At 37.6% G+C, this 21,829-nt stretch overlaps 1 protein-coding gene across 10 annotated transcripts in view; it reads right to left on the bottom strand.

The window, feature by feature from the left end:
• The window catches only part of TCF4 (transcription factor 4), a 354,155-nt gene that overhangs the window by 213,143 nt on the left and 119,183 nt on the right, over positions 1-21,829 (bottom strand). For all 10 annotated transcript variants that reach the window (XM_058557181.1, XM_058557189.1, XM_058557188.1 and 7 more), the window contains exon 5: positions 19,764-19,860. In XM_058557181.1, the coding sequence (XP_058413164.1) occupies positions 19,764-19,860 (97 nt within the window). The remainder of the gene's footprint in view (positions 1-19,763; positions 19,861-21,829) is intronic.

Raw genomic sequence — 21,829 nt, forward strand, 5'->3', positions numbered from 1 at the left:
CTGAGGACTAGAAACAGGAAGCAGGCCCCCACAGTGAGGACAGTACAGCAAACTGACCCAGCAAAAACAGAGGCCAACCTTCTCCAGTTCTCCAGATACTCTCCATCAAGAAGCCAGTCAAAAATGAGACCAGGAATGACAAACAAAATTAAATCAGTGGCCTTTCTTTATCTGGCATGAGGTAGGGTTGCTTATGGAAGTGGGGGCGGGGGGGGGGAGTAACTTCAAAAGCCCTAAGTGCATGTGTATCTTTTTCAGCGCTGGATTCCAGGATCAAAAAAGATGGGGGGACAAAAAAGATGTCTTGGTTATTCAAACGCCACTTAAGATAATTTTTTTTAAGTACCCTAGCTTATTCTCTTTAATGGTAAATTTCAAAGGGGCTAATCTAACAAATTAACTAGATAAAACAAACCCACAAAAATATCTGCAACCAGTCTAAAAAACACAATTAATTGTTTTTCCCCTCCTTCCTAGCTGCTTCTTCATTCTTCTAACTTTTTCAAGATTTTTAGGTGACTACTAAGCTTTAGGGTTTTATTAGCTTTTCTTCTTTCCCTTTAATCACCTGTTTTGGCATGATCCTTTTGTATTTCTTCATTCTCCCTTGGGAAATTTATGTCTGTTTCTGGCATCTGTCCCCCATCCTCCTTCGTGAACACTGAGGTGAAAAATTCATTTATTTTTTAGCAGTGTCTCCATTGCCTGTCAATAAATTACCCTTTCTATCTCTTCGAGGCTTGACAAACCACTTTTCAGACCTCCTGTTCTTTACGTGCTTTCAGAAATGAATCATTATTATTTATCATCATCTCATAGGGAATCTCTCTTCCTTTTTCTACTCTTAATTTGGGGATATTTTTTGATATTCTTAACATCTTCCTGTAATCATGCCAGTCTCCTCCTCTATAACACTCGATGTCAACTGCGCCTCTTTCTTAATAAATAATTGCTTTGTGCTCTTCAGTTTCCAATCCTGTTAGTCTGATAGTTGGAATATTCTTGTGGTGTATTTATTCTTACACACCTTAACTTTTGGGCCTTTGCTTCTTGAGTTTATTTCTGAATACCTACGACTTTTCCCTCCCCGGGTGCTTTTTCTTTCACTACTTACTCCTTTTTTCTCATTCTGCTTTATAGGGTCTAAGGTTCAAGGCTGACTGTTAAATTTTGTTTCAAAGGACAGAAAGACTGCAGTTCTGCCTACACGTATCCTTGCATTTTTCAGTGTTTAAATCAATGGTTCAGATAATACTTGCTATGAAAAGCGTCATTCGATGACCAAATTTAGTGCAACAATCCATTAGGGTCAAACTCCTCCATGTGTCACAGATCTGCATAACCAAATCAAGCCTCCCTGCTTTCTTCCCCTTCTCTAGTTTGACCACAGACTTTCTAAAGCATCTAGCTGGATTATCATCATGCTCTTAAAATACTCTCCAATTCTACACTTCCAATCATACCCTTTGTTTCACATAACACCTAATCAAGAGGAGTTTTACGTAAGTTTCCACTTGTACATAACGATAAATAGCTTAAGCTACTGAATATACATTCATTATATTCCCAACCATTATTTTTCTTTCTATACCATACACAGATAAATCACATTTTATCTACGTTGGTATTTTCCATCATGTCTATGTTCTAGTGGTCCTTACTACCTGATAGGCAAAATTTAGCTCCTTTTCCACTGCAATTTTTGTAACTTTTAATTATGAGCCGGTGTTTAGCTTGTACCTGTAATTTCAAGTGATGTCCATTTCTTCTAAACTAAAAAATTAAAGAATGAATACCAGGAAGTCTCTTGGTTTTCTGATCAGTACTTATCACATCCATCTAAATATGTAGAGTCAATTGCATGTAGTTTGTGTATTAAAAAATTATTTCTCAAACATAAACTATACTAAATAGAACAGCTTGAGCTATCTGGTAGATACCAGCTGATAAACGTGATAAAAGTGCAAAATAGAAGGATTTTGCCCCTCCAAAGTGGAACAGACTACAGGAGCCGAATAACAATATTGAGTAATGTAGCCACTAATCAGTAGAAACTCTTCAGCAGGCCACAGCACAGTGTGAATTTATGTGCTGCCCTTTTATCAAAAAATATATATATCATCATATCCATATTAAATAAGTGGAAATTTGCACAAATAGAAAGTGACTTTCCTAGGATCACTAAGAAATCATGGCGATCCAGTCTAATTGGTAATGCTTTTAAGCACCACATTTAACTGGAATTTCTTATAGCACTAATGTTCCTCCACTGACACAACTTAGCAGGCAATGTATTTACAAAACTATAATAGCCTGAAAAGAATTAACAATGAACAATGTGCAAAATAGTCAATTACAGGCTTAAACTTTAAACAAGCACTTACAATGAAGATTAAAAAAAAACTATCTTGGCTATTGGGTCATTTTCCAGGCTACTAACTGCTAAACCATGTGCAGAACGTGCTTCCAATTTAACCATCCAGATTTTCTAAAGAGGCAGATAGCTTTGCTCTGCAGGCAGAATCAAGTTGGTCTTCAATTTAATTTTTAAAGCAAGGCAGTTCTACAGAAAACCAATAAGCTTTTTGCTACAGATTATCTAAAAAGAAAGAAACGGGGAAGTAGGTTTTATTTTAAAGACCTTAATTTGTCTGTCGATGAAAGTGAAAAATATAACCTTACTTTGATTTAGAAAAGGGTAGTAGTTGAATAAATTCTACAGCCCCGTCAGTTTCTGAGGAGTAATAGCCACAAGTCTCAGCTCTTCTGAGACATACCACTGGCAAAGGGTGCCAAAGCAAAAATAACATGTAGGAAGTCAAGATGGTTTTCAAAAGCTACAAAGAAAATCTGAATATTTCCTAACTAATAAAGAACCTCTCAGGTCTTACAAGTAATCAGATACAATGAAATCTGAAAGTTTCACTCTCAGCATGGCTGGCTTCCTTCTTCCAACGGCACCAGATCAAAATCCACACACAAGGAAGTGACCAGAACAGAAGCCAGGTACATGCAAGGACTTTTGTAGCCAGAGTCTACAGAAGTCCTACACGCTGGTCTGATGAACCAAGATGGGTTGGCTTTTGTTAATGTACCATTGGTACTTCTCATGGACGTGACCAAACAGAGGAAGTCAAAGAATGCTCTGTCCAGAAAGAAGTCTACAACTGCAAACAGATGCTTATGTCCCTGATGACTTGTCACCATTGTGACATTTATTATGAAAATAAGTTAGATTGACCTAACTTTGGCTTGAGTCAACCTAGACCTTGAATGAGGCCCATTGCTTGATCATGAAACAGGTTGCTGGATGCTAATCCATTCCCTCTCTTTGAGTATGCCTAGCTATCAGGTTAATGCCCTGCAGTAGGACCCTGTTCTTAAACTCCCTGGGATCTCACACATGGCTCTCTGGGGATCTTGTTTGTCACAAGAACTGCGTTCCTGAAAAATTGTCATGAGTTTAATTTTCATAGCCTAAATTTAAAGGCATCCTCTGGCAAACCCACTGTAAAGGAAATAATTACCTCTCAATTTATCTTCAGTGTTAATCCAGATTTTCATATAACCTTCAGCACCTATAATCCAACATCTGGCTCACCTTGCAATTTTCTGTCTTAATGCTAGGTGTAGGTGAAGGGACACCTAGGCTTTTGTCCAGGTAATTTTAAGATTTTTGTTGTTTGTTTGTTTGGAGTTCTTTTCTCGTAAAGACCAACAAGGCAGCCAATTAATAATTATCAGTCAACTGCAACTTTATTCGTCATCATATCCTATTTATTGCCTGGTAAATTTGGTTAATCCTACAACTCAAAATCAAGAACCACATTTGCTTCTTCCTTTGGTCACAGAAGAACCATTTGTCTTATTAAGCTTTCTCTCCAAAGAGTAGAATACTGACCGTAAAGAAAAGGATCCACAATTATAGAAATGGCCTCCATTAACTTCCCAGGCCCACTGCAATAGTAACAGTGAACATTTATTGAGAGTTCACAATGTCCTAGGCACTCATCTATGCATTACACATCCATTACCTAATTTATTTCAACTAACAATTCTAAAAGGTAGATTTCATAATTATGTTCAACATATAGGTCAGGAACTTATGCGGAAAGGGTAGAGTCAGGATTTAAACCAAAGAGTGCACACGGCTAAGCATCACCCTATTCGGCCTCCCGTATCAGCAGAGCGAAAGGATGGACTCAGGACACTTGCAGACGAAAAGCAACAAGAAGAAATCTAATAAGGATAAATATCAAGTTCCATTCTACACAAGGAAGTGGAAGACCTGATTATAAAGCAATTAATATTAAAAATGGCTCAATTAATATTAAATTAATATTAAAATTAATTTTTTATCAATTAATATTAAAATTTTTATCAATATTAAAAATTGCTTAACGATTTTAGTGGACTGCAAGCTCAATTTTCAGTCAATGGGTGTGTAAATGTAACCTTAGACTGCATTAATACTAAAAATGAAAGCAGACTCACTACCGATTAAACCAGATCTGGAATAACAAGGTAAGTCCTGAATTCACCACTTGGAAAGGGAAAGGGACCAATTAGAACACACGCAAAGGACAGTGCCCAGGAATATGAGGTGTAGTTAAACCAGGTTCTATGATACATTAAACGATTTCCAATAACGTTTTTGAAGGAAGCCAGGATTATCATCCTGGGAAACATGTGGAAAGAGGGACAATAAACAATCCTAGGTAGCTTCAGAGGAGAAAACTAGTATCCCAGGCTGACAGCTACAGAATTGAGAACTTTCTGAATGTCAGAGCTGTCACAATGCAATAAACTGCCTTGTCAGTAATGGCTTCCCCAATGCAATGAATGCCCAAGCAGAGGAAGGAGTGCCTATTGGGGATCCATTCATTCACGCATTACTCACAGCACCATTTGTATGCCAACAACTTTGCCAGGGCCTCATCTAGAAGGATTTCTACATTGAGAGGGAAGCTGATGTAAATCAGAAAGAACATAAGAAAAGCTCTAGGTTCTATTCCACCCGTAAGAATCTATGATGTCTTCCCAAAATGATGGCTAAATTAATGCTCCGAAACAAAGTTTCATTCTAACCTATCTCAGTGAAGGAAGGAAGGAAGGAAGGAGAGAAGGAAGGAGGGAGGGAGAGAGGGAGAGAGAGAGAAAGAGCAAGAGAGCAAGAGAAGGAAGGAAGGAAAGAGGGAAGGAAGGAGGGAGGGAGGGAGAGAGAGGGAGAGAGAGGGAGAGAGAGGGAGTGGGGGGGGGAGAGAGAGAGAGAGAAAGAGAGAAAGAAAGAAAGAAGAAAAAAATTAAAATTAGTATATTAGGGATGAGTTGTTATAACACCAAAAATGATCACATAGTGAAATCAGGAATTACCCAGTTTTCTTAAAGATACCAAATTTGCAGGGGGGAAAAAGATGAGACAGAGGCTTTTTTTTTAACCTTCAACTTAAAATTTTTAGAGAGCAAAATGATTAATCAGAAAATAGGTTCACTTTTCTCTCCCTCTGGTAACTTATCCATTCCCATGACTTCAACTACCAAATATGGAATATTGTATGCCAAATCTGCAATCCCAGCCCAGAACCACAAATCAATCTACCCACAGATGTCTCAAAAATCCATTATGTCCAAAATTGAATTTACCATCTTAATCTCCCATAACCTACTTCTCCTTCCATATTACACATCTTAATGAATGGTACCACCATGCACCAGGTGGCCAAAAACAGACACCAAGAAGCCAAGGATGACCCTTCCCTTATCTGTCAGTTACCAAGTCCAGCCATTCTTCCGCTTAATATCACTCAAATCCATATCCTTCTCTTCATCCCCATCGGTCATAATTTAGTTCAATCTCACATCATTTCCTCTTAGAATTGCTTTAATCACCTCCTGAGTAATCTCCCTGCCTCTCATGTAGCCTCCTAATTCACACTGTTGCTGGAGTGATACTCCTAAACTACAACGGGCTCATGTTATCCCACTAATTAAAATCAATCCTTGAGTAGTTTGCCACATGCTTCAGTGAAAAATCCAACTTTCTCCACCTATCGTATAAGAAAGAGCCTTCATTTTTCTGGGGCCAGGATTCTAATCCAGCTTCCCTGTCATCCCTTCCTCCACGGACCTATTGCTCAGTCTTATGGAACTACTTCAGGCTTCCTGTTACATCCTATAGCTCCCACACCTCTACACAAGCATTTCTCTCAAATGGCTATTTTCTTTTTAGCCGGATAATTCTAACTCATCTTTTAAGATTCAGGTCAGGCATTATTACTTATAATATAACAAAATTCATGTTGATTCATCCAGTGACTATTCCCAACCCCCTTCTCTCTTACCTGCCTCAAGTCACAGAGCCAACTGATGCTGTAAAACTTCACTCTCCCAGCTTCCCTTGCAGCTAGGAGTAGATATCTGTTAGAGATTCGGCCAATAAATTGTTAGCAGAATCCTGCTCAAGGTCACCAGTTTCTGGGAATGCTCTTTTTTTCCTGATGGAATAGAATAGATATAGGTATGGACACTACTCTAATCTCTGCCTTTCCTGCTTCTTACTGTGAACTCTGATACAGGTGTCTGGGGCTCAGCAGCCACCTTGCAAGAAATGCAAGATGAGAGAAAAAGCTGAAGAATGAAAATCAGCGTGCTGAGGAGGGAAGAAAGGAAAGATGGCAACACTGGTTTGCTGAATCACACAGGCAACCTCCTACCTCCAGACATCCTCTTAAGTAAGGGAAAAAGCCATCTTTATTTGACTAACCTACTATTATCAGGTATTCTATTAGTTGCAGCTGAGTGCAAGCTTAACTGCTATTGCCCCTCAGGGAATTCCTTCCATGTTCTCTACAGCGACGCAGTGCAAGGTGGTTAAGAGCAATGGCTTTGGAGTTCAGCAGATACAGCTTCGAATCTGAGCTCTGCCCCCTACTCACTACACAACACCGGACAGGTAACCTAATCTCTCTGATCCTCAATTGCCCGCTGTAAAATGGGAATGACAATGCCTAACAAAGAGCTTTATTGTAAGAAAACAGGATAACACGTGTAAAGTACTTAGCAGATGCCTGCCTGGTACACAGGAGCACCAAAACATTTTAGCCACTATGATGAGGAAGCTGATGGTAGATAGCCCAGATATGTAATACAACAGCACCCAGTGCACACATTGATTATTCCTCTAATGCCCTGATTTATAATGATCTGATACCAATCTGATTCCTTCCTTAGACTATGGGCCACCCTGAAGGTGAGAAAAGCGGCATGTCACTATCTAGTACCTGACATGGGGCCTGTATGGCACAGACTTTCCACAACTATTTGTTGGAGGAATGAATGAATGAATGAACCAAAGACTAATTTGAGTGTTGAAGTTTATCATTTGGTTGGCTTCTAGTACCAATGGAATTTATATAGACGGTTAAAAAAATACACATACTGAGGACCATACGATTGCAGACATACTGATATATTCATTTTATTTATCAAGAAGCCAATCAAACTTTTAAAACAGTGAGATATTCTGCTTTGCATTCACAAATATGTAATTTGCCCTTTCCTTCACTGCCGCAAGGGAGCACTTCCTCTCAGTCTGAAAATTAAGACAGCTAAGGTATGAGGTGTAAAAACCACTCATGATACAACCAAGCCAAAAACTGAACTAAAACCACGTTTTATCTTCTCTATTCCTTCCAACTTAGCCTCCAGAAAAGGCTCTCCCTCTAAATATTTACTTGTGACAAAGTTATAAAATGAACAACCCCCGTTGTTTTGGGGGGGATAATGTGTGGGTGGGAGGGGGAGTAGCTTCTTTGGTAAGTCAACAGTCTCCAAATATTAGAATGTGACAAAATATGTTTTCTAAGCAGTGTTTTGTCCCCATACAAAATCGTATTATATAGGAATGCTATCTAAATTTGACCGCTAAAATATGTTGCCTAATCACAATGACCACAGAAAAACAACGTTCGAAATAAAAACCAACCCTCCCTTAGTCATTAAGATTTTCGCATGTCCTGGGAGCACTTGCTTTTTCTATAGAGAAGGAGTCTCCCTCGTAGTAAGGAAAGGTGATCTGCTCTGATAAAACTTTAACAGGTGCTGAAATTGATATATTACATTACAGCCTTACAAGCCTACACTAATTATTAATTATCCATCTAAGTGTACCGACTTTACACATCCTGCCCCTTAACTAGAGCGCTCAGAAAAGCCATTGTACTTTGCCTAACTAACGGACCATGTCTTGAACAGCTAAATGGCCTAGCAAATGCAAAGACTGTCCCATATGTACACTTTACAGTGTTAACGTAGTTCCACAGCCTATGCAAACCAACTGCATTTCCAAAACCACATTCCACCTTGAAGAACACGGGTAACTTAAGGGAGAGCATCTAGGTACAGACAATACCAGCAGATTGGAGCCAGTTTATAAAGCAGACTCCTTAGTGGTTGCAAGGAACATTACTGTGTAGGTACAATTGTAGGAATAGTGAGTTCTCCCACTTATTCTGCTCTGCGAATATTTTAAAGAAGTCACATAAAGGCTTCTTTTTATGCTAGAGCAGGTGTGAACTCAATTCTACCCTTAAACCAATATCAGCTCAGCTGAGAGAACAGCCGTAAATTTTTATTTCAGAACCAAATGAAACTCATGAGGGTATGGGGTAAAATCTCATTAACTATTAAAATGCTTTTAAAAGACGGCAAGCAAGGCTGCCTTCTTTTGTTCTATTTTCAATTTGGTGTTCAAACTATATAGATGACTTTGCAATGAATGGAAAATGCAATCACAGAAGTATATATATTTAGAAACCATTTTATTTTTGAGGTAACAAAAAATTTCAGAGAGCTCTTTCCCCCCTGACCACATCTCCATGAGTTAGGTCAGCAATAGAAATAAGAAAACCGAGGTTAAAATGAAAAATGGCTTGTTCAAGATCACCAAAAGATTATTCAGCAAACTAGTGTTTAGTAGGTCAGTATTTTCCCGTCACTAGTTACTAAGATGCCCCACAGAGGTTGTCCACAGTTACTTAAGTGGTCTGCCAAGATATTTAAAATATTTATGCACACTGCATCTCCATTTCCAAATAATATCTGTGAGACCATCAATAAATAAGGAAAAAGAGAAACTATGCATGAAAAAAATAAAAACCCACACACATACACAATATAAAGTATGAACTTAATCCTATCAGGAGACCAATTTTTAAGCCTTCCAAAAATACAGATATTAGGCTCATTTCCAATTACTCTGAAAGTTCTGAAGGAGACCGAGTCACCAATAAATTTGCCTCCACGATTTGGTGTTGCCCAATTAAGTACAATCAGTTACACATAAAGAGTTTATGTTTGCATCCAAAGCATTCAGATTTGGCTACTGAACTGTTAAAGAGTACAGCTTGGTCTGAATAGCCAAGGTGAGGAAAAGGCAGGAGCAATTAGTAAGCCGGTAATTTCAGAGACTTGGACAGCCACGCCAGTGCTGCTAAAGCAATGCTAGAAAATCATACTTTGCGATCAGAACGCTCTAAAATTAGCTTTTTACGTGTCTCTTTCTCTCTCATCCGTCTCTTCTTTTGTCTCCCCTTCTCCACCAAACGTTATCAGATATTACACTTTCTATTTTCATTCAGCTTTAATATGGCCCACGAGGGGGTGGCATTTAATTAATCACTTCCACATTCTGCCAAAATTCACTACACAATTCTCAAGTTTGCATAGCACTTTTGCCAAGCTGGTCAGACCCAATAAACAGAAAAACAGCCCAGATAAAATAAAAGTAGGTGTAATAATAATTCACAGTAACTGAATTTAAGCACCAGGTGCTTTTCAAATTACTTCATTTGAACACAGTGCAACCACTCAGATGAGAGATTCCTTCAGAGCACTCAAGATTGCCCACGGTCACACAACTGCAGACTAGCAAGCCGAGAGGCAAACCAATGCCCAGCTACAAACAAGCCTTGCTTAGCCCACCACCCTCCACTTCCCCCATATTAGGGCTTAGGGAGATTCTCAACCTATAGAGAAGCTTTAAATGTTTTATTTTAAACATAAATAATATAACCAGCTGTATTTTACACCAATTTAAAGTGAAGCTTCCTTACAGCTTTCCCTATTAATAAACATGTGTCGAGGAACTAAGGAGTGAGTAATAAACAATAATCAAGAAGATGATTCTTGTTTGGGCTGTATCTATTAAGTGCTTAGGAATAAATTTAATTTATTCTCAATCTATGCTCCATACATTTTGCAACTGTTGGTCCCTAGGCCTGATATTCTGCAAAAGGAAATAAGGTGAGATCTGCTAAATACCTCTTTCTACTTAAAAATAATGCACAGTTCCTTAGGAAAGACCCAGGAACCCTTGGGAGTGAAGGGAATGGGATGAATCACACACAGAGGCAACAGACATTCTATGCCAAGCTTCTCTGGAGAAGAATGAACAGAAATGGAAGACTGTCTCCAACACATTCCCAAGAACATGGAAGATACAAGTAATAGTATCTACTTGATGAAAAGCATCCTACTTAGTGGTTACTCCATTATTCAAATGACCTACAATGCAGGCGAAGAAATCTCAGCTTGTCAGTGGGCCCCCAGCCTCACCACTCAACCACCACACCCGGTGTTTTTAGCCATGTGTAACAATGAAACTTGACAACTTTTAAGTTGGAGAGAAAAATGGCTGGAGGCAAATATTTCACATAGGGGAACATCTGAATTCAACAAAGTTGACCCCAAAGAGGTACTTATTTTATAAGATTACTATTCTGGTGGACTGGCTAAAAAAGAAACTTTTCCATTTTGGTCTTAATGTTTGCAGAACTGAACATTCTATATTACCTCCACCTGTTCTTGCCTTCTCTTCTGTTCCAATCTCATTACAAAGTAAAGGTGTCTTAAAACTGCTATCAGCCGAGTCCCAAAGTCAACAGATTTTTCAATGAATTACAGACAAAAAAGACAGAGTAACAGAGTACCAATATGTAGCCTTGCAATGCCATAAGATAATAGTCACAGAGCAAAACAGTTGCTACGGAGTGTATCACTTCATTGCATTGGTCACAGTGATTCTAGGGGGTAGGTGTGACTGGTATTACTATCCTCTCCTTAGAAATGTGACAGTTGGGGCTCATAAGAAATTTATCCAATGTCCCATCACCATGAAGTGGAAAAGCCAAAACTAACACTGCAGGGACCTCTAGCCTAGTCCACTATTATTCCATGATGCCTCTCAAGACTTGTAGTGATTAAAACTTAGTTCCTTTGCTTCTTTGGTCCCAACAAACGTTCTAATGTGAACAGAGGAAATAAGCTTACTTTTATTGAAGGTCAATATAGCACTTAAAGTAGACACAAGACTTTCATGGACATTAGGTTCATAGAGCCCTACCTGTACTGATGTTGTCTCTTGGAGATGATGGGCAAGGAGAGGTTTGAGAAATGCAAAGTGTTTTATCCCCTGCCCGACGATCCAGTCAAGAAGTATGCTACTGGTTAATGCTACTGGTTAATCATAGACAGGTTTTAAGTGTCAAGCTTATGCAAAATTCAAAGAAACCATCTTTCCAATGAAAAACTTCACTACTAAATAAAAACAGCATGGTTTATTTCACATCCTGCTTTCCTTTAATGATAGAGGGTCCTTCCCCTGCCAATGTTCTTGTCAGCCTGATTCATGCCATGATTGTTTTCAACAGAGGTGGGAAACTTCTGGCAGAAGTTGGATCCAGCTCTCACCACAATTTCATGCAGTCTTGGCATGTTGACTAAAATTAAATGTCTCTTGGCTGCACCTAATCCTCCACATTAAAGATCAACAAATACAGTTGTGTACATATTAAAACAAAATAGAGGGTTTTTTGCCCCAGGGAGTGTGCATTCTTGACTCAGTGCTTCAGGGTGACACGGCAGGTTCTTGGAGGTAAGTTCCTGGGAGACTGTTTTGGCAGTGGTGCAGGGGAAAGATCTCCGCCTGTCACTTGTAGTGGCATGTCCCAGGACCTAGCTGTTCCATGATGCCAGGCCTGCTCTGAATAGGTGCAAGAGGAGACCGTGGGGGTGGGTACTGGCCTTAGGCTCTGTCAAAACACCAAAGGGAGACGGAAAAGGCTGGTGGCCAAAGCTATAGGCCTGCTGCATAACCAGGGTTCTCTGGACAGAGTGGCAGGAATTCAAGCCAGGGACTTAAAAGAGAAGGTTCTGGGTGATGCGCACCTGAAGAACATTGACTTGGGCTGGTTGCTGCCGTTGGACCAGGACACTGAAGGCACAGCCTTGAAGATGAAATGAGAAGAACACGCCTCAGACTCCTCCATCCCGTGTGTGACTCTCATACCTGTACTTCCTCCATCTACCTCATTTCAATACCTTTTTTCTACTCCATGTCTCTTTGTCTTTCTCTCTAATTTGCTGACCAGAATTTAGAGTTGAGACCCATTTTTATATTTTGCTTATTACATGAAAGTTTGAGCCTTATTCTTACCTTTCGAAACTATTAAAGTTGAAAATTGTGCTTTTTTCTCTTAAAAGAAACTAAATAAACACTCTAAGTTGCTAAGCCCAATATGCATTCTCAACTCCCTTCTCTCTTGTCTCTTTCCATTGAAGAGGGTGGAGAAGCTATTGTGTACATTCCCACCACCCCCTCACCCCAAACTCCAAAGCTGGCGATGGCCACGGAATATAGAGGGACAGGGAGATCACACTGCTGAACTCACCTGTCCCTGCTTCTTGCTGCATCAAATCCCAACTTGACACCTAAAGCTGTGACAGTCATCTTGAGACAGTGAGGGAAAGGACAAAAGAATCACAGAGATACTAGCTTTGACATCACTGAGCTGCAAACCAATTCTAGCAGCAGCATACCATCAGACTTCTAGTATGAAAAAAAATTATCCTTAAGCCACCATTAGTCACATTTTCCATTACTTTCAAGCAAAAGCATTCCTACCTGAATACAAAGTGCTTTTTACTTTTACTTGATGCTAAAATGATTTATTTTTTCTTGGATTCAATAACTTTCTATGTGAGAAATCCGTTGGTATTTAAAAGACCTACACTTCTCTGCTGGCCATAGTTTTCAAGTGACATTTTTCTGGTATCAGTTTCTAAATTTTACTAAAACCTAGTTTAGTCCACCTCATTTGACTATAAAAGCGTTTGATTATCACAGCATTAATTATGCCATACCATAGAGTAGGTGGCAGAATGGAAAGGAAGCGAGACCAATGAAAGAGGAACAGAAATGTTTATTGCCTAGAGAGAAGAGGAAATAAGTTATCTTATCTGAATACTGAAAACATACAACTTTTTTCAGTGGCCTTACAAAAAATATTAATTTTAATTGTTTCCTTTTATAAATAAAATAAACTGTAGTATGTTTATTGAAAACTGAAATCTACCACACTATAACATGGTCCATTTCCTGACATTAGAAGAATATTCTGTACAGCGAAGGATATAGTACTATAGAATGAATTTCTGTATGACTGGCTCTGGTTTAGGGTTTTTTTTCCTGATACAGCAAGATATAGGCCTGACTTTAACTTGCGGGCATTTCACTCAGGGTTTAAACCCTATATATCTGATTCCCTGACTTATTCATGAATGAAACCATTCCACATCCATTTATTCAGGCCCTACAACTCTATGCCAAGCGTTGGTCCATGCATTACACTTTCCTCCTGGTGATGTAACTTAATGAGTTATTATTTTATCCTCAAACAATCCAATCTCTTAATTATGATTTGGAATGAGTTGGGGTAGAAAAGAAACATCCATTTGAATCAAGCTTTAAAGAATTATATTTGGAAGACATATCAATAGCAAAGCTACTTGAAGGAATCATAAAATAAAGATGAATGCATGAGAAAGAATGATACATCTATAAAGACAAAATACACAATAAGGATAAAATGGCATACCTAAAAGATCAATGGACCATTAAACGAGAAAATTACCCCAGAGATCATCTAAAGGTCTGTTCCTCCCTCAATTTAAAGATGTGAAAACAAGCTGACCTGAGAACCCACAGGCAGTTATAGCAAAAGAGATGGTAGAAAAGTCAGTTCTCTGGCTCACAGCCTGAGCTCAAAATCAGGATAAATAAAATCACTTGGGATGACACTTAAAATAGTCTTATGTGTTAATACTTCCAGAAGACATTTTAAGTTTAACATATTAAAATAACGAATCTCCCAAAGAAAATTAACAACAAATAAGACCACTATTAAACACTTCTTTCAGAAATTGCTTGTTACCACATTCTCAATCCAACGGATAACAGAGCACATCAAGGTAACCTCAAGCTAAAAAGTGCTGTTAAAAAAAAAGACAATGAAAATGCACGGAAACGTCCCAAACTAATAACTTGCAAGCCCCCTGCTATCACTACTGAACTTCAGAACACTTTAAAAGTGAACTAAAATTTCTAGAGCTGACATCCATATTCACAATTCCATTTTCACGAAGTTACTAAAATATTATTTGACCTCTTGCACTTTCGAACATCAAATAATTGCTGTTATTGTACAGGTTTCGTTTTTTTCAAATATTTACATTCCTGAATGGGAAAAAAAATATCTGACCAAGAGGTCAAGTTAAATCTTACCCATGCTTTGAAAAAACTATGTTTCTTTGTGGTCATTCTTTTCCTTTGTACATTAAGGTTTTTAAAACAGTTTTCCTAGTAACAGCCTCTTCATTGGGTATTTCCAGTTTTACAATGAAAAGAAAAACTCTCTGTACTAGCATCTACTCACATTCGCAGTTTTACAAGAAGACTGTGCCACTGGCCTCTGCCACTGGGATTTGAAAATGCTCATAACACTTCACCTTTATGCTGGGCTAAACTCAGGGTAGCCATAAACACTTTGAAGTAATGCAAACCTAAATATTCCTGCTAGGCAAAGGGAGCAGTGGAACCGAATTATAATGAGCTAGCAGCTGTCACAATATGACCACAGTAACCAAATCAAAATATCAACCGCTAACCCAGATGAGCTTCAAAGGTCATCCTATAAGCCAGCAGCTTTCTTCAGTTCTGCCTGAAACCTCGATCTAATTCTGCAGTAAAATGTTCCACTGAGCTAGTTTAGAAACCAGTTACTCTATAATGGGAAATTATTTAGTGCACTAGTGGAGTACCCTTGGTGGGACTAGAACCAAATACCACAATAAGGAAACCGAACCATTCACAATGGGACATGTAAAAACACAGCAGCTGATGTTGAACTAAGCTGCACCCAACCATACAAAAGTATCACTTTTCACATCCTTCAGTTACCAATGTGTGTCTATAATCTTATTGGCAAGTTCCTCACTCAAACAATCTGGTTTCCAATTAAGGCTCTGGAACAATAAAAGGAAAATTCATGCTCAGATCCTTCCTTGGATCAAAAAGTTTTAGCGAGAAAATATATTTTCTCCCATTGCAAAAATATTTGGGCAATTACCTACAAAAATTTACTGCTTGGCAAAAAAAACAAAGAGGAATGTTAAAAAACAATCCACATTCTTTGCATATAGTTTTTGCTAGGATTGTCAAACTATTCCATAGCATATAATCCTCTTAAAAACACAAGAGTCAGACCCATGGCCCCTCTGTTCTACTAGCATATTCTGAAAGCTACCCCACTGACCACCTGTAAAGGTTTAATCCAACTGTTTAAAAACTGCAGTGAACAAGTTTCCAACAGATCGAGTGTACATTATTATCATTAATAATCATAGGTAGTCACAAGGAAGAAGCGATTTGTTTTCTCCAGATACAAAACAGGACATGGAATTTCAAACAAGTAAAAATGCAAACTGGTTTGCTTGTCTCTACCCAACGAAAGCAATGAGTGAGAACTCAGGACACATCTGGTAAAAGAGTATAATATACAAATAGCAAATCACTATGTTGTAAGCCTGAAACTAACATAATGTTATATGTCAATTAACCTCAATCAAAAAATAAAATTTCTAAAAAGACAGTATATGAATTGGTCAGTGCAGGCAGTCAGCTAGATGACTCAGTGCTGAAATCTCTCAGCTCCTCCAGCCTCCCCAACACCAAAAGAAAAACAAAAAGCCATTACCACTTATTTAAAAAAAAAAAATTTAAGGGCTTGCTTTTTTATTTATTTTATTTGTGTTTTTCTTGAAAGGATTTATACAGTAACAACTTCCAAAACTTTGTATGGCAACTATAACTACAGACAGCAATGGAAGGAGCAGTGCAACCTTACAAACCAAGAAGTACCATCAATTCTTCTAACTAAATAGGCATGAGTGTGTGTATGTGCACATATGCACACAAGTGCACTTGTGGTCACTTGCTTATCTTTAGTTTAGGGATTCACAAACGATCAAATAGGATATTATATTCAGATATGCAAACTTATTTCTAAAAGAATAAATTAATGGAGACACTATTACTCATAAATTATATACCATTTTGCATAAAAGTTGAGATACACAAATAAGTTGTTTTGGTATTTTGGTGCCAAATAAGTATTATATTACAAAAACTGTAACATTTATGCAAAACCATTTGTGTGAAATCAAAAAGTTTAGAGTTGCAATAAAGGGTTTTGTTACCATAAAAGAGTTGAAGAGCAAATGTTAGCAATGCCTGCATCATTTCTCCAAAATAGTGTACCGCCATAAAGAACAAAATATATAATAATAATTCACTCCCAAAAGGAGAGTGGTTCATTACTTTTTTCTTTCCTTGCAATAAAAGAAAACCTCACTAAGTGAACAGTTTAGTAAAAAAAAAAAAATCAGGTCATCTGCAGTTAATAAGTCTTTCCCGTAAAATTAGTGTCACTTATTTCTGTAGCAGACGCCTAATTCAGTCACAGGCTTGATTGATTTGACAATAGAAAATCTGGTCCAATAAAGTGGCTGATTTATTTCTGATGCTATAAGCTTTTACCCTAATGTGACATCACAGAAGAATTAAATCTTTGACGTGAAGAAATCCTCTGTAGTTTTAATGAAAACTAAAGATTCTGAAAACAGATACTGGATTGTTGTCAAAAACTTACAGTAAAGTTTAATACTTTCTTTTGGTAGAATGAAAACTTCCATAAAGATCATGACACAGAACATGGATTTGGACACAAAGTGTGGTTTAGAATATACCATATATTCTGTGAGTTCAAATGGTTGGCTACACTAATAAATCGTATTTTATCTTTGTCTCCATTTGTAAATTGGCTGTCTTTAATTTCTTGAAAACAACCTAGCTTCTCTTTGTAAAGGTGCAGCATAACACCAAGCAAGGCTCATCTCAAAAGTGGTTTCATTTTTAAACAAACAGCAGCCTGGGCAAAATCAATGCAAATCTTTGTTCCTCAAATCTAGCCAAGATACTCAAGCCAATCAAGAAGGCCTTTGGATGCGAGAAATTATAGGGGTGGGAAGAGTTTTTAATGCAGCATCATAGTCACTTCTCTAAAAATACATTTTTTAAATTCTTTTCCAAACCCCAAATGCAAGGTATTTCATAGTTGTTCAAATGTCTTTTTCTCCCTTTTTCCTTTTTTTGCACACTGTGCCATGCCCTCTTGCTCTGAGGGCGACTTCCCTGACCCCAGTCTGACACTGCACTGTTAATGTCAGATAAACCATTTAGCCCAAGCACAGTTCTTTTCTGTGCAAAAATCTGCTTGAGGTGGAAAATGTAGCAGTTTGTAAACAATAAAGAGCCATGTTTCAGACCAGACAGCTTATCTAACAGAGAAGTCCTTTCATTGGGAACAGTGGGTGGGAGCCCCCCCCCCCTGGGAGCCCCCCCCCCCCCCCCCCCGGACATAGTAGCATTTCCTATCACAATGCAGGAGACTGTCTTGGCCTCCATATTTAAGAGTTTAATGGGAAGGAGGGCAGACGGAATAAAAGAACACAGCTGACATGGACTTTCAGCTTAAACAACAACGAAGTCAAAAGAGTCAGCTCCCTCCGCTCCAGCTCCAGACTCGCAGCCCACTCATATTTTAAATACTATTTGGATTGAAAACTGAATTTGGTTTGTAAAACAGTTGCCCATGAGGACACAGGAACAAGAACAATTATTTCATATCTTTGTATTGCTTGGTGGATTCTGTAATATTGATTTATCAAGTTGTTCTTTAGGAAAACTTTTTTTTCACGTACATAAGATAAACTTCTCAAGATGAGTAGTAATTTATTTATTCTATGCTACTTACTTTAGCTCATCATTGATAGTTTTAGAATCTTCTAAGGAAACTCTTCAATATACTCTTTAAGTGCTACTTCTCAAGATTATTATTTTCAAGTTAATCTTTTATTCTATTTTATGAAGTCAGGCGAGGATGACGAGAAGCAATGGTGTTAGAATTTAAAATTATTACTATTGTCATTGAAGAGTCTAAAGTTGTTCTTGAAAATCTAAGTTGACAAATGTATCTAGTAATCTGTATCTGTATATCCTGAAGACAGTAAACTTGTTGCACCTTCCTATCGACAACTGATAAAAAACTGGGATTCTTGCTTTAGCTACAAAGTTAAAACATAAATATGAAATTTACCATTTTAAAGTAAATGAGGAAACAACTGTAAGAACAACCTTGATCAAACACAACTTCCTAGTCTCAAAGATGAGATGACACTTAACGGCACAAATATGATATTACCCATTAAATACAAATTGCCAATATTTCTCTGCTTTGACTATTTTGTGTTAAATACCTGAAATTCCTTTAGATGGATTTTGGTGATTTTTTAAAAAGTGACTGAGATTCAAGGACTATTCACACCTTAAATAACAAGTACAGCTTCCAAGGCTTAAAAATCAGGACAGTCTTTAGAAGCATTAGCAATTATGGTTTCAGAATGATATAATCATGGCTGTGTGTTTCCCTTAGAATATGGTCCAACAGCTGTGCCAAGAAATTTAACTTCATTTATTGATGGATTTGCAATAGAATTTGGCCAAGTTGAGAGATTTACTAATATTGTTAAAAACTCATATTTACTAGAACAAAGATCATTTTTTTCAATCAAAACTAAAGTAATCAGCTATTGGGACCTTTTAAGCCATTATGAATTATCTTTTCATTGCTCAGGTTATAGCTGTTAAATAAATTTCCCTACAGGATAGTCAAAGCAGAAAACAATGCTAAGGACGCCAATAGGAAGGGCATGCTGGAAGCTCGCAGACTGTCTCAAACCACACATAGCTCACTTCCAGTGAAGCAGGATGCAGTCTGCCTAGACCATTAGCACTAAAGTTCACACCTTGATAAATACACAACCAGATCTTACAATTCAACTTGAACACACAACTCTGATTTAAGCACACGAAATTTATTATTAAAGGGGTTCCATGACCCCTTTACAGCCTCACAGCTAATACTGACTATATATCACTGCCATCTGACAGGCCCAATGATATTTTTATCTTAAATATTCACCACTTTCACTTCATCAACCTTAACTTAGAAAACTACTGCAGCAACGTTGAAATTGGGATACGTGCTTTATGTCTAAGGAAGACAAAATTTCCATGTCGATTCAGTATGATTGAAATTCTGTAATTCCACATGATTGTAAAACTTAGTTCTTTATGTGCTATTACCAAGCATAGACTGTCAATATTTTTCTGCAATTTAAAATTACTATAGCGAACTGGCTAAAGATCCAAGTTCCTAAAATAGAACCTCTGTCTGGGCTTGTATTCACCCTTCCATAGTAAAACATAAGCATTCAAAAAATTCATGTCAATTTAAAATTAGTCTTACTTTGTATTCTGGAATTGACAAAAGGTGGAGAGAGATTGTCATGTGACCCAAGGTCCCTGCTGGTCATGTGGTCATAGGGAGTCCCATCTCCATAGTTCTGTAAATAAAATAACAGCATAAAGTTTTAATTTTATATGAATAAATTAGCACATAAGTATGCCCCCACTATTGAGACCTCTCTGACCCAAAGTAATTGCAGTCCAACATTCCCATCCTGAAACTTCATTAGAAGGAACCTGCATCTTCACAGATACAGTATGTAAGACAGGGCTCTAGAGTCAGCAGAGCTAAAATTTTCCTCACAATACCTGTGAAATCTTGCGAATAATAATGGAACCAACTGCATGAGCTGTTGACATGGTTAAATGAAACAATGCATGTAAAACACCTGACATATAAAATATATTGTAAATATTAAAAGTCATTATTTTAATAAGCCCACATTACTTTAAAAAAAAGCAAGATTGTGCTATAAGGGAAAATTATCCATGGACTGGAATGAATTGCTTTTGGAAGACCAAGGTAGAATCTTTTAAACAACAACATTTGGCTTTACAATATTGAAATTTCAGTGTTTTGTTATAGTTATTATTGTGGTTGTAAGAGAATTGGATCATTCTATAAGTAATTAACATATAAGAATGTTAAAATTATTACAATATGACTATGAATGAACATCAAAATTTTAGCATAAATTAATACTTTGGGATTTGGACAAATTCTGCCAGAAAAAGAAACAGTTTTATAGCAGAAAATAATTTTTGGCAGAAATTTATCATTATTATGATTATCTCATTGTTTTAATGGGAATTCAGAATTAAAATGATGTTTTTAAACTGTCCAGTCACTTACTTTTAATGGAGGAATTGGATAACATATAGGAAAGAGTTAAAGTCATCTACATTATATGGTTCAAATTTCAGTTTACTAAGGTGCATACAATGACGAAAATTTTTTTTAAAAAAGTCATTCTGCTCAGCTGGTTGCACTGCCCGTAAAGACTAAGGCAAATTTACTCAGAGGTGTCAGTTGGCACGTTAACCAAAGGGCAGAATCTGCCCACACAGAAAAGACGGATGCTGTACGAACAATGAAAATGCACGTCACCTCACCAGAGAATAACAGGAACCCGTAAGGTTCCAAACAACCCCATTTCCAATTGCCTTTCCTCATTTATAAAAATTAACTTGAATGATACTGTAATCTAATACTGCCAATACGTCAGGGTATAAAAAGATGTCACATCTTAAACACCTAGCATGGATTTTACACTCACTAATTCTATACGAGGCATTGCATAATACTAATTATTATTTATTAAGTGTCCTCATCCTAGAGAGTGTACTAAAAACTTAATATACATTATCTAATTTACACCTCAGCACAGTGCTGCAAGGTAGCTGATAACATCATCACTTTAAGATGAGAGAAGAGAGACTTAGCATGGTTGTCCAGGTATAAGTCAGCCACAATAATCTATCTCATGCAAACTCCCTGGACTTAGAAGATATAAGTTACAAAATATTGATTCAAAATTATTCACCAACATAGTCCCTGAAAAAAATGGCAGGACAGTTAATGAAAACTAAAGAAAAGTCAGGATGGTCCTAGAAGGACCTTGTTCTCAGAAGCACAATTAAAAGTACCATGTGTATTAAACTGGGAAATCATAAGAAATTAAGTAAGTTTGAATGAACTAAACAATAGAGGGAACTTCTGTCATCTCCTACACTTGCTGTCAAGGGGAAGGGATTTATTTCTGCAAGTGCAGGCTGTAACATGAGGAGGAGGAAAGATTTCCTCAACCCATCCAGATAATGCATTAGAATGTCAAACTCGACAGCTGGTGCAAGGGCTCAACAAACTTACTGGTAAGCTTAGAGATCCTGCTGTACCCTGAAGACTAGAGTGAGAACCACAAGGCCAAAGGACAGGTGGAAGTAGATAACTGTGGCTTGCTGAAATGTCCTCATTTTGACAGCTTGATTACCTTCCCTGCCTCTTATGCTGAAACAGAGACCCCCCTCAAATTTATGTGAACACTTATAGTAAAACGTTACCCTCCC

This window comes from Diceros bicornis, chromosome 16, assembly GCF_020826845.1.
Source record: "Diceros bicornis minor isolate mBicDic1 chromosome 16, mDicBic1.mat.cur, whole genome shotgun sequence".
NCBI classification, from domain to species: domain Eukaryota; kingdom Metazoa; phylum Chordata; class Mammalia; order Perissodactyla; family Rhinocerotidae; genus Diceros; species Diceros bicornis.